General features: G+C 38.5%; 1 protein-coding gene across 4 annotated transcripts; it reads left to right on the forward strand.

The window, feature by feature from the left end:
* The first annotated feature begins 2,422 nt into the window (after positions 1 to 2,422).
* On the forward strand, positions 2,423 to 12,956 carry LOC128240628 (uncharacterized). 4 transcript variants are annotated; one of them, XR_008262225.1, is made up of 4 exons: positions 2,423 to 2,442; positions 2,594 to 2,675; positions 4,601 to 12,541; positions 12,930 to 12,956. XR_008262225.1 is itself a non-coding variant. In XM_052957336.1 (4 exons), exon 4 carries the CDS (start codon positions 5,489 to 5,491, stop codon positions 11,468 to 11,470), a length of 5,982 nt encoding a protein of 1,993 aa, XP_052813296.1. In that variant the 5' UTR covers positions 2,426 to 2,442; positions 2,594 to 2,675; positions 4,601 to 5,014; positions 5,403 to 5,488; the 3' UTR covers positions 11,471 to 12,956. The 4 variants fall into 4 exon arrangements, 3 of the variants coding, with proteins under 3 accessions (XP_052813294.1, XP_052813296.1, XP_052813295.1); XM_052957336.1 differs by having other exon boundaries at positions 2,426 to 2,442; positions 4,601 to 5,014; positions 5,403 to 12,956; XM_052957334.1 differs by having other exon boundaries at positions 4,601 to 12,956.
* Positions 12,957 to 13,651: the final 695 nt, after the last annotated feature.

Consider the following 13,651-nt stretch of genomic DNA (forward strand, 5'->3'; position numbering starts at 1 on the left):
TTCAATGTCATGAACACCGCTCCCGCAGTGTTAATTGCGCATGTTCTGTTTAAATATTGTAAACTCAACAAAATAAATTACATATAATGATACATTTATGTCCTACGTTTTATTTATATTTGATAATCAAGCTAAATGTATTTAACATCAAAATGTCAGTGGTGTGTACACTGAACGCAAACACTTCTCTAATGTTGCTACTGCAGCTGCTGCTGCTGCTAATGCTGATGGTGATGGTGATGGTGACAGCGGCGGGGGTGTAATTGTGATAGTGTAAGAATATAAGAGTGAATACGATCCAGTACAAGAGCCTATTTTGGGACATTCACGAGAGGGGACAGAAATATGTTAGCATGCATTAAATTAATATAGGAGTAAGTTTTCAGAAAACTAGTTCAGTATTAACTAGATTTGAAGAACCGCTAAAAGGCGAGTTCCGAGCGTGTTGATTATGGTGTCCGAACTATGTGTGTACAAAATACAAATACGTTGAGTGTTTTAATTAATAAAAAATCGGTGGATAGGTAAATTGTATTGATTAATCTATTAAATAAATGGGGTACCAATATTGTGCCTTAAATTTCTTTACCGGCATCAATATCGAATATTTTAGACTTGACTCTCCTTTAAGCTACTGAATACTCAATATGCATTCTCAGCGTGGAGGCAATTTGTAACATGATCTTCAACATTCCTATTTTAATCAAGGTACTAAAAGAACTGTTTGGGGCGTTTGTTAGCCTTGAATGGCAGATTGACATGCTTCCATTGTAAAGATAATCCTTTAAGAGACTATTTAAAAATGCCAAAAGTTAAAACGGAGCAGCTGATGTTTCGCGTTTAAAACAAGATATATAGAAACCCAAGTTATTGTAGTATCAGAGGCCAAGCAATATATAACCGTAAAATAAACGGTATAAATAAGTAAAGAACAGACAATGCCAATTTTTAAGAAAAATAACACACCACTGAGGGTCATATGACATTATAAGGACTGGCCAGTCAGCCACCGAAGGTGTTTATGGACCGAGGCGTTAGCAGAGGTCCATTCACCTTCGGGGGCTGACTGCCCGATCCTTATAATGCCATATGGCCCGAAGTGGTGTGTTATATTTCTTATATAATACCGAACACTTTTCATTACAAGACAATATTTTTAAAGCGATTTAAATGTTTTTTATTGAACAAAGCTAATAATGTTTACTTGCGACAAAATTTTCGCCGTTGTGAAAATAGCAAGCCGCACTTACCAATTTTATGACGTCAGCGGTCCATATAACATTTTTGGCGAGGTCCGGACCGGCCAAAAATGGACCGCTGACGTCATTAAACTATATTTTCATCAAAATACAGTGATATACGGACCGATCGAGTTTATGTATACAAAGAAGGGACAAATTTATGTTAGGTATAATATAAATAAATATTTGCAAACTAGAATACTCAAGAATATCTTTAGCCAGTAATACAAAATGCCTATCGAGTGTTTTACCAAAAACAAATGCTACGAAGTAAGGTGAGTATTGGAAAGTTTTACACCCAGATATTTTGAAATCTTCGAACCAATTGTACTTACCTTTATAAATCCTGTTCATAGCTACTGATATGTCTACATTGATCATTTCGTTCTCTCGTCTTTGAATACATTAATGGAATAAATTCAGGCGAAAATGTTCGATAAATACCTATTCAATGCCCATATAGGATTGGTACGTTTGTATTAAACTCTTGCAAATGCGTAGAAAGCTTTTATTTATATCATACCCAAAACATACAACAAATATTTTTTCAGCACCGCAAACTTATGTTTCTTAAAAATTATTTAAAAAAAACGGAATTTAAAGATTTTAATATTTGGCTTTTCCCATCGCATTTTTTATTGCAAAAGGGTCTTAAACAAACTTATTTCTAAAGACATTTTAAACTAACATGTAAATTGTACATAATTCCTTCAAACTATACAATTAAAAATTTCCAAATATTCTTTCGAAACATTTTCTAAATTACAGCAAAGGCTTAAGATAGTATATTGACATTTATGTCATTATTTTTTCTCATATTATAATCTACAAGGTTATGTTAATTCAAAGATTGGTATTTTAATGATATCATGCAAGTCCCCCGTGGACAAATATTCCCCATGCGATGTCACTATTTGGGTAGGGTTTTATATCAATTCGAAAATAAATGTAACGTCACTAGAGAAAGAGTCCTGTTAGGTAAAAAGCTTTTATTATATCTTGTTAAATCCGCATCTATCTTTGACAAACCGTTAAACAGCGAATCTTAGATTAAGACAATTCCAAATTAGAAATAGTACAGATAATATAAAAAAATAGCTCCATCAAAATATATATTTGTGTAAGGGGAAAATAAAAAGGATGCGCAGTGGTCGTTGACGTTTGTGTTACATCCCAATGGAGCTTGGATAACATCTCTTTGGTCCTGCATCTTTTTAATATAAATCATTTAATGTTGGTTTGAATTTTCTGTTTTCTAAAGATGATTTCATGTGTAATTATTATGTTCAAAGGGTCAAAATCGCGCGATGCGGCTCATGATATTTACGATCGTCGATACCTATATATTTCAGTTCTTCCAGCTATCGGTTTAAAAATTGCAAGTGTCGTATCCAGTACAGGTTGTTATACGCTTGGACATATTTAGAAAAGCAGGTACCAATTGCTTTACTCTTATATTAGGACAAACTTTTAAATTTCGTGATTGTACGATGGTAGAATCCATCCAATTGCATTTACTGAGAATAAATTTGTAAGATCCGGTAAGGATTCCCGAAAAAAACACACCAAATATTGGTTTATATACAAACGCATAAAAAGGGTATCTTTAATTATGTGCTCATATATTGAAATAAAACAAGTTCAACTCAAACAACTCAACTCAAATCTTGTTAGAAATAATGCAGATCGTAAGGCAAGGCATACACAATTTAAAACTTGTTGATATCATTCAAGAAGGAACTAAATAAACCATGATTTAACACACCACATGTTTGCCCTAGCAATTCTTGAGACTAAGAGTTTGAACTTTGAGTCTGTACAGTTGATTTTGTAGGTGCTGTTGCCGTTGAATGACCATGATTTTTCGTTTTTTACATTCCCACTATTTTAAGACGTGCATTCTATGTGACAGTTTCATGTCAACTGGTCGAAACCGTGCTGTCAGTGTGTGTCTATGAAGTTGCCATGATGGCTGTATAATCATTTAAAATGGGCAGGTCACATAAGGTATAATAATCAAATATGCTGACAAAAGCTAAGAATGGGCTTTATGAACATATTAGCAAAAGGCAAAATGTTGTAAAAAAATGTCTAAATTCAATAAATTCTTACATGTTTTTCTGGGCTTTGGCGCGTCCCTTCGCGTTTATATTCAGGATAGCTTGAATTATGCCTCTCGAATACTTCTTATTACAAAATTAGCTGTTAACGACAAGTCATGTAAGCTTTGTTATAAACTATGTTCAATTATGGTCACCGACCACAATAAACTTTCAAATGTTGTTTTTTCCCGTCATTCTCCGTAACTAATTATGACATTTTTAGCCACAATGACATTTCTTCGAGTGTATTCGATATGGTCTATGACAATTCTAAGAGTTAAAGCTGAAAGATCCCTAAATATCTTTTAAAGGATCTGCTTCGTTTCCAGGCATTTTTTAACGCAAATGAAACGAGAAAAAATAGAGATATTATTTTATATTTTTTAATATATACTAAAGATGCTTATATGTTCGTACAATATTCGCCATATAACACAATAAGTCGTATCCATGTCACAACAAATTATATCATATCGCACAAAATATTACGTATTTAGTATTGTACATACCTCCTACTAACTCTCAGTAACTGTACCATATCGTTTAAAATATATCATAATTCGTCTTTATATTAATGTCAAGTAACCAATGAGTTTTGACCTAACGTCTAAACAACTGGTGAGATGTCGTAAAACATGTATGTTGGACTCTTAACGGGCCAATTGTTCAGAACTTTGTTAACTTCATACTTATTTACTTTAAGATCATTACTGTTCTATGCTTTTAATGGATACACTTTTAAACTGCTTTTTTCTAACAAAATTTGGGACAACTGTTAACGCTGTACTTGTCTAAATACGTTAGTACATCATATAATTACTAGATTTTAAAAGATTAACAATAATAATGTTAATCGCATTATTGACTTTAATAAAGCTTTGAACAGTTGGCCCATTATCGCAAATATATCGCATAAAAATACTATGCAAACATATTCACCAATCTCGTGGCTATCTCTCAGTCTGTCACTGCATATCGGGAGAAATGTCGTGTCAGTGTGAAATTAGTATTAAGTATTGCGTTTAAATAAAAGACATTTATTGAAATGCCATTTGACATCATGGTATTCTTGTACGAGTCGTTTTATCGAAGACGTAGCTAATTTACGTTACAATTAAATGTGTGCAGGCACGTAGCAGGAATGATTTTTGATGGTAGATATTGAGGGCATATTATTACATTGGAACAACTTTTTTATGTTAACACTTACAGAATATACGTCTTCATACCATGATAAACTGCGATTAATGTTTTCAGCCCAACATCGTTATGGAGGAAGAGAAAGTAGAACCTGAGAAACAAGATCCTCCCCCGGAACCGCCTCCACCGCCAGAAACGCATCTCACGGACCAGCTTCATGAGGCATGGAGACCGGCCAATTTCCTGACTGCACGTTACAATGGAAGGATTCCTTTTATTTACCAACTTAATGGTTGATCGGACAAAAGAATAAACGTCTCAGAAAACATTTAATTATATTATTTTAAATTTTAACATCAAAACAAAAGAGTGTTACCTCTGTCATAAATTAAAGAAAATAAACAAGTTTTGTTCGTTGTTGCGAAACAGAATGGGACGTTTTATCTTGTTTGAATACTCTTCTTTGTGAAGGTAAAATTTAGAGTTATTCAACCACGCCAAACTTTTGCGATACTTTAAAAGGCCATAAATGTAAGCATTTCTTTGATTTGCAATCCAATATATACGAATATGATGTAAATTTATATGTTTCTTTATGGGTAGACACGGAAATTTGCAGTTCTTGTTGTATTTTTGCTGCTTGCTTGAAATTAGATTCGTCCTAGTATGTTTCGTAACAGAATGTAATATTCGCATCCCCGGCTTTTCGTTCGGGATTCATTTTTTGTCGATTCGTCCTAGATGCCTTTCGTACTATTGTGTTAAACGTGTATTACAGTGGGTTACTTGGCTATTTAATGTAAATTGGATTATTACTGATTGTATTAAGCTTCGGGCATTTGGGATTTTGCGCTCTGATTGTGTGTCTTGAATAAGTTATCGGGCATTATAGTAAATGCGCCCTTTTTTCTATTTTAAGCTTTACGACAATAAACATCGGACCAACCACAGTCTTGCCTTCACATTCCTCGTCCGGTTACAGTAAAGATTTCGGCACTTCGTATCATGGCTTCGGACCCTGGGAGCAGGCATATAGACAACGGTCCAGCAGAGAATGGTGGTCCAGCAGAGAATGGTGACGGTGAATATGAACAGATAGATGGGAGGAGAGTTAGAAGACTTACTGAGAAGGCTCTTGATATATACCATCAGAAAATCGATGATTACGAACATAGACTTGTAGCCACTTGGGACAGTGTAGATGTGGCTCTTAAAGAGTATGTTAACGCTCGTTCACTCAGTGAACTTAAACAATATCAGAGAAATTTATGCATGCTATACGGTGAATATCGAGTGTCCACAAGACACTATTGTGACTATTTAGATAGTGTCCATACTCCTGACAGTATTATGTTGTTAGAAACACAGATTGTGACAGACAGGCATCGTGACGATAAAGTCAACACAGTTCTTAAGCAAACAGATGGACAGATTGAACATTTCAATGAAACGGCTTCATTCTCGGTAAAAAGCAACAATTCTAAAAGAAGTGAAAAATCGGGGTCAAGTCATAGAACAAATTCTTCAAGAAGTTCCAACGTTTCACTAACTACTCAAGCGAAAGCTAAAGCGAGCGCAGCCTTAGCAAGAAAATCAATGATAGAAAAGGAAACGGCCTTGCTCAAGAAAAGAGTGGACATTGAAGGTGAAATTAAAGCGTTAAAAGAGGATGAAATAGTGAAAGTCGCTGAAGCAGAACTTGAAGTATATGAACAAGAAACAATTTATGATGAATTGCTCAGCTCACATCGAGACATTCCTAATGAGCTTCCAAAAAGTACAAAGAAAGATATAACAAGACAATATGTTGAATCACTTGCTGAACATCAAAGTGTGTCCCAACATTCAGAGAAATCCATCGCAAATGAATTAAATGCAAAGGCCAAAGAGTTTGTGCCTCAAGTTTCAAATAAAGATGTCGCATCAGAACTTTCGCGTTTCCTTCTGCGGAAAGATTTGCTTTTCTCTCGACTTACCAAATTTGATGATAAACCAGAAAACTACCCTGTCTGGAAGACCACATTTCAGAGTGTCATAGAAGAACTTGGTGTTGGTGTGAGAGAAGAACTAGATCTGTTAGTCAAATGGCTAGGTACCGATTCAGTGAAATATGCTGTTAGTGCTCGAGCATCTAGCTCTTCGTGCCCCGAAAGTGGTGTAATAAAACTGTGGGACAGACTTGACGAAAGGTATGGGGCACCTGAAATCGTAGAAGCTTCACTAAGAAACAAGCTACAGAACTTTCCGAGGTTAGGTGTAAAAGACTCTAAGAAGCTCTTCGAACTTGTGGATATTTTGGACGAAATTCAGAATCACATGAAAAATCCAACATACACAGATTTGCTATCATATATGAACACTTCACGCGGCGTCATACCGATAGTGAACAAACTGCCACATAATTTGCAGGAAAGATGGACTTCCAGAGCAGCAAAGTACAAGGCGGACCGAAATGTTCCCTTTCCGCCCTTCTCATACTTCGTCAACTATGTACGTGAAATAAGTAAAGTGCGAAATGATCCGGGATTCATGTACGAAAGTTACACCAAACCTGTCAACCCTCCGCAACAAAGAAACAGAATGGCTGCATATAAGACAGAGGTATATTCATCAACAGCTGAAAACAGATCGCAGGGAGCGGCAGCCCAAGAGTCTACCCCTATTCAATGCCCATTTCACCACGTGGAAGGTCACACCTTGAATTCTTGTCGTACATTTCAGGGAAAGCCAATTGTGGTTAGAAGAAAGTTTATACGCGACAAGAATATTTGTTTCAAGTGCTGTTTAGAGACCTCTCATCTTGCGCGGGACTGCAAGAAGAAGGTGCAGTGTAATCGGTGCAAAGGTGCCCATGCAACAGCCTTACATTTTGACATTGCTTCTGGTCATGATAATACCCATGCTGAAAAGACAGAGATGCATGGTTGGGAGAAAGCTCCTAAAAGAACAACGGAAATACGCACTGCATGTGCTCAGGTTTGCGGCCAAGACAGAAGCGGGCGCTCTTGCGCGAAGATCGTCTGCGTGAATGTACACAGAAATGGTGAAGAGAACAGAAAGAAGATGTATGCTGTAATAGACGACCAGAGTAACCGGTCATTAGTAAGACCAGAATTCTTTGACATTTTCCCAGGGAGCTTTGAAGAGATGGCTTACTCCTTAACTTCATGTTCCGGTACTGTTAACACAAGTGGTCGCAGAGCTAGTGACTTCATAGTAGAAAACCTAGACGGAACGAGGTGCTTTGAGCTTCCACCACTTACAGAATGCACTCAAATTCCCGACATTCGAGCTGAAATACCAACACCTGAGGTAGCAAGAGCCTATCCGCATTTAGAAGATTTGGCCGAAGAAATCCCAGAACTTGATGATCAAGCGCCTATTCTGATGCTCATTGGAAGAGATTTAGCAGAAGCGCATCACGTCCTTAAACAGAGACTTGGACCAAATGGGTGCCCATTCGCGCAAGAGCTCAGTTTCGGTTGGGTCATCATCGGTGAAACGTGCCTCGGGAAAGTGCATGTTCCGAAAATGGTGTGTGTAAACAAGACTTACATTCGTGAACCAAACAGAGCATCTATATTTCCTACATGTGAAAATAGTCTCTTGCTTAAAGACCGTCTAACAGATCAATCTTCAGACATTCTGAATGACATTTTTGCCCGTACCCCTGATGATGACAGATTAGGTCTTTCTGCCGAGGATGAGGAGTTTCTCGAAATCATGAAAAAAGACTTAAAGAAGTTGCCAGAGGGTTGGTCAGCCCCTCTTCCATTCCGTAACCCGAGACAAAGACTTCCAAATAACAGAAACCAAGCTTTGAAGAGGACGCATTCCTTACAAGCATCATTGAAAAGAGACCCAAAGAAGCAGAAACACTTCCTCGAGTTCATGGCAGGGATTTTCGAAAACAGCTATGCTGAGCCAGCTCCTCCGTTACAGCCTAAAGAAGAATGCTGGTACCTGCCCATTTTCGGCGTGTATAATGCTAAGAAAAAAGACCAAATTCGAGTAGTTTTTGATTCAGCTGCACAATACCAAGGGGCTTCATTGAACTCAGTACTTATTCAAGGACCAAATCTGATGAATAGCCTTTTGGGAGTTTTAATGAGATTTAGACGACACCCTGTTGCAGTTACTGCTGATATACGCCAGATGTTCTTCCAATTCCGCGTGCATGAGACGCACAGAAACTACCTGCGCTTCATATGGTTTAAAGACAACGATCCGGACCAAGAACTGGTAGAGTACCGAATGTGCTCACACGTCTTTGGCAATTCACCTTCCCCGGCTATAGCAGCGTATGGCTTGAAAAAGACTGCAATAGAGATGGAACCTGTTTATGGTACAGACGTAAGAGAATTCGTGGAGAGAGACTTTTATGTAGATGACGGGCTATCCTCTTTTCCTGATGCTACAACAGCTGTAGACCTGGTAACCCGGACTCAAAGGGCTCTTCAAGAGGGAGGCAATCTCCGTCTGCATAAGATTGCTTCAAACAACAAAGATGTGATGAAAGCATTTCCAAAGGCTGACTTGGCTAAAGAACTTCAAGACATATACATAGGGTCAGACACTCTACCTACCCAGAGAAGCCTAGGTATGAATTGGAAATTGGAGACAGATTCTTTCACATACAGTGTGTCAAAAGATGAAAAGCCATTAACCCGCAGAGGAGTGTTGTCAACGGTGAACTCGCTGTTTGATCCCTTAGGTTTCGTGGCTCCAGTTGTCAACCAGGGGAGATTGCTGATGCGAGACCTGATACAAGAGACATTAGACTGGGACAAGCCCCTGTTAGAAGTTAACATGCAGCAATGGGATAGTTGGAGAAGATCATTGACGGAGCTTGAACAGCTCAATATCCCACGTATGTGTATACCAGTCTTAACGCCACCTGGGAGACAAGAAATTCATGTTTTCTCTGATGCATCAGAAAAAGCAATATCTTCTGTTGCCTACTTAAGAGATGAGAACGCCAAAGGTGTGGTTCAAGTCGGTTTCGTTTTGGGTAAATGTAAGGTTGCTCCACAGTCCGGACATACTATACCTAGGCTTGAGCTTTGTGCTGCCGTGATGGCTGTGGAAATAGCTGAGACAGTATCCGAGCAGATTGGCGTTGCCATAGAGAAGATGAAGTTTTACACAGATAGTCGTGTTGTACTTGGTTATCTTAACAACAAGGTAAGACGGTTCTACATCTACGTGCAGAATCGCATTTCCCGAATACTCAAGTCAACAGCTCGAGAACAATGGCACTATGTTTCCACGGATGACAATCCAGCCGATCAAGGAACACGACCTATTCCGACTGATCAGCTACAGCACAGCAAGTGGATAAATGGCCCAGAATTTCTAAAAAGTTCAGAGCTACAGATCAACACAGATACATATGAGCTACAAGCTGAAGAAGAAGACCGAGAAATTAGACCACTAGTGCAGTGCATGAAGACAGAAACAAGCACAATTCAGAGTCTTGGCCTAAACCGATTTGAAGGCGTCAAGAGCTGGGAACTCATGATCAAAGTGATCGCTTTACTCAAAGGCAAGGCACGCTGTCGAAAGAATGAGTCGGACATTAGTCGAGCTGATTTACTCTTGGAATCGGAAAGGATAATTCTCAGAGAAGTACAGAGGGAAGTGTTTTTCCCCGAGCTGGAGTGCATATCTTCAAGTCAGAAGCTACCCAGAATCAGTGCTATACAGAAGCTCAATCCCTTCATAGATGAACATGGTTTATTAAGAGTTGGTGGTAGACTGCAACATGCCAGTGAGCTTAGTACAAGTGAGAAGCATCCAGTTATTCTGCCAAAAGGACATTTTGTGAGCAGACTGGTCGCCTTGAACTACCATGGAAAGGTTCTACACCAAGGATGCAACTTCACCGAAGGTGCTATCAGATCTGGAGGCTTTTGGGTAATTGGTGTAAAGCGGCTAGTGCGTAGTATCATTCATGAGTGTTTTAAGTGCAAGAAACTTCGCGGCAAAGCAGAGTCTCAGATCATGTCAGATTTACCAGAGGATAGACTATCACCAGGTGCACCTTTCTCATCCGTAGGAGTTGACGTGTTCGGGCCATGGAACGTCATTGCGCGACGTTCTCGTGGTGGAATGGCTCATAACAAACGATGGGCCGTACTGTACACTTGTTTGACTACACGAGCAATACATATAGAGGTGATAGAAGAGCTCAGCACTTCATCGTTTATAAACGCGACGCGTCGGTTCATCGCGCTTAGGGGACCAGTGCGCTTATTCCGCTCTGACAGAGGAACAAACTTTGTCGGGGCAACTGACTGTATGAAAATTGACGCAATCAATGTGGAGGATGCAACCGCTAAGAAGTTTATGGATTCTAACCGAACTGTGTGGCTGTTCAACTCGCCACACTCATCTCACATGGGTGGGGTGTGGGAAAGACTTATTGGAGTTGTACGTCGAATCCTAGAGTCCATGTTTGCAGATATTCGCGGCGATATTACTCATGAAGTGCTGACAACATTTATGGCCGAAGTCTCTTCCATTGTTAATTCGCGTCCGCTAGTCGCAGTGTCCGCTGATCCAGAATGTCCAACAGTGTTAAGTCCAGCAATGCTTCTTACGCAGAAGCCCGCAGAAGAAGGACAATATCTTAGTGAAATCAGTGTGAAAGACATGTATAAAGCACAATGGCGTCGAGTTCAGTGTTTGTCTGATATGTTTTGGAAACGTTGGAGAACTGAGTTTCTCCAGACACTTCAACAGCGTAAAAGGTGGCCTACGAAACAGAGAGATCTACGCGTTGGTGATGTTGTTTTAATGATTGAAGATGACTCTCAGCGAAATAACTGGCCAATGGGTGTTATCACAGAACTATTTCCGAGCCAAGACGGACACATTAGAAAAGTGATGGTCAAAGTCAGTCGCCCTGGCGACTCAGAACTTAGATCCTATGTGAGGCCTGTGAATAAACTTGTGACACTCATCGAGTGTGAAGACCAGTGCTAAATGTTAGACCGATCTCCAACGCGGTCAAGAGGGTGAGCGATAGAAATGTTACGGATGCAGATTTCGCGAGTGCAAACTGGCAAGTGCGCCACATATACGCGTCCGAAATGGTGATTCTATTAAGTGAAGTGATAAGTCTAGTCATCAGTGTCAGTGCTACCTAAGTGCTTTAGTGTCAGTGTTTGACTCTTTACATAAGCTTGATTCTCTTATTTGCATTTTATTGTTTGTTTCATGCTAATTATACCCTTATAGCATTAAGTTTTCTAAGAAATTTAATGTAGGCTGTGTCTAAACAATTTAGGGTTTTAAATTGGATCCAATATTATATGGGATCTAATCTGGGTCCAACATGTTTCCTATAGCTTTCAGTATCTTGAGAATCTGTTGCTATATCGCAGAGAGTTAACACTTCTTTTTCGAGTGTTCAGTTTAATTCAATGTGTTATCGCAAGTTTCTACGCATACAAGTCAACGACAGAACTAAACCGCCTGCGTTGGCAATGGAGCAACGCATCCAGATATGCCGCCTTTTCCTGACCATGCCGTGCTAAAGCTACCTAAGACGTTCTGCTGTGAAAATTGCATCAGTTGCTTGTTGTCACGCTTTTATAGTTGGAGTCTGTGTTAGACTTTGCAATCGAGCTTATATGACTGAGAACATTGGGGGTGTATCAATATCATAAACCAGTTGTTAACATTTTTTTTTTTTTTTTTAAATGGGAATACTGTTTCATACTCTATAAATCTAGTTTAGCCTACTCTATGTTATGATCATTCATTGAAATATCTACATAGTTCTTTCGAAAAGCGATTACAATATATTTTGATCCTATTCAGAGGAAAGACTTATGAAAGGAAACTACATATTGTTTGTAGAGATTTATTAGGTATATGTAGTATATATGTACATGCACATCTGGGTATTGTAGTGGTATTTCATACCAGGTGGGGAGTGTTGCGAAACAGAATGGGACGTTTTATCTTGTTTGAATACTCTTCTTTGTGAAGGTAAAATTTAGAGTTATTCAACCACGCCAAACTTTTGCGATACTTTAAAAGGCCATAAATGTAAGCATTTCTTTGATTTGCAATCCAATATATACGAATATGATGTAAATTTATATGTTTCTTTATGGGTAGACACGGAAATTTGCAGTTCTTGTTGTATTTTTGCTGCTTGCTTGAAATTAGATTCGTCCTAGTATGTTTCGTAACAGAATGTAATATTCGCATCCCCGGCTTTTCGTTCGGGATTCATTTTTTGTCGATTCGTCCTAGATGCCTTTCGTACTATTGTGTTAAACGTGTATTACAGTGGGTTACTTGGCTATTTAATGTAAATTGGATTATTACTGATTGTATTAAGCTTCGGGCATTTGGGATTTTGCGCTCTGATTGTGTGTCTTGAATAAGTTATCGGGCATTATAGTAAATGCGCCCTTTTTTCTATTTTAAGCTTTACGACAATAAACATCGGACCAACCACAGTCTTGCCTTCACATTCCTCGTCCGGTTACATTCGTGTTTGTCTTGAACTTGTTTTCCTATTTTTGTATACGAACCGTTACGTTTATTTTTTCCATGCATGACCCCGCCACCTAGCAATATCATAAGTGTATTATAGTTTCGCCATTTAATTGAATTAAGACGTTGACGTTATTAGTCCTTTTAAACAGAATGCAACAGCATTCATTATATTTCTTATAATTACCCTGTAAAATATTCCATTAAAATTACTAAATGTATCAGAAACAAACATCTCCGCGATGATCATAACACACGATTGGCTCTATAACCCCTAAACACATAACCAAATGGACTTAGCAGGTAAACACTGATTGCTCTTGAAGCCACTTTTCACATTACCAGATGCAATCAACACCCATGAATTATTGTCGCTTTAAGTACATATTCACGTTATGAGATGAAACTAGCAGAAACGCTTTAATTAATTAATCTATGAGTCCCTTTTCATATTACCGGATGAAACTAGCTAGAACATTAGCCGACGTCATTAGCAGACATGCATTAATACTCCTAGAAGCCCATAAACGTATTACCAGATGACACTAGCATTCATGTATAATTGACACTAGAAGACCTTAAAACAATACCAGATGATCTTAAACATGCAATATTTACACCTCAACTTCCATTCCTTAAATGAACTGCCTTTCG

The sequence above is a fragment of the Mya arenaria genome, chromosome 7 (assembly GCF_026914265.1).
Source record: "Mya arenaria isolate MELC-2E11 chromosome 7, ASM2691426v1".
Classification (NCBI taxonomy): Eukaryota; Metazoa; Mollusca; class Bivalvia; order Myida; family Myidae; genus Mya; species Mya arenaria.

Coding starts and splice junctions, on each gene's coding strand:
- LOC128240628 (XM_052957334.1), top strand. CDS start 5,489: ATGGCTTCGGACCCTGGGAGCAGGCATATAGACAACGGTCCAGCAGAG.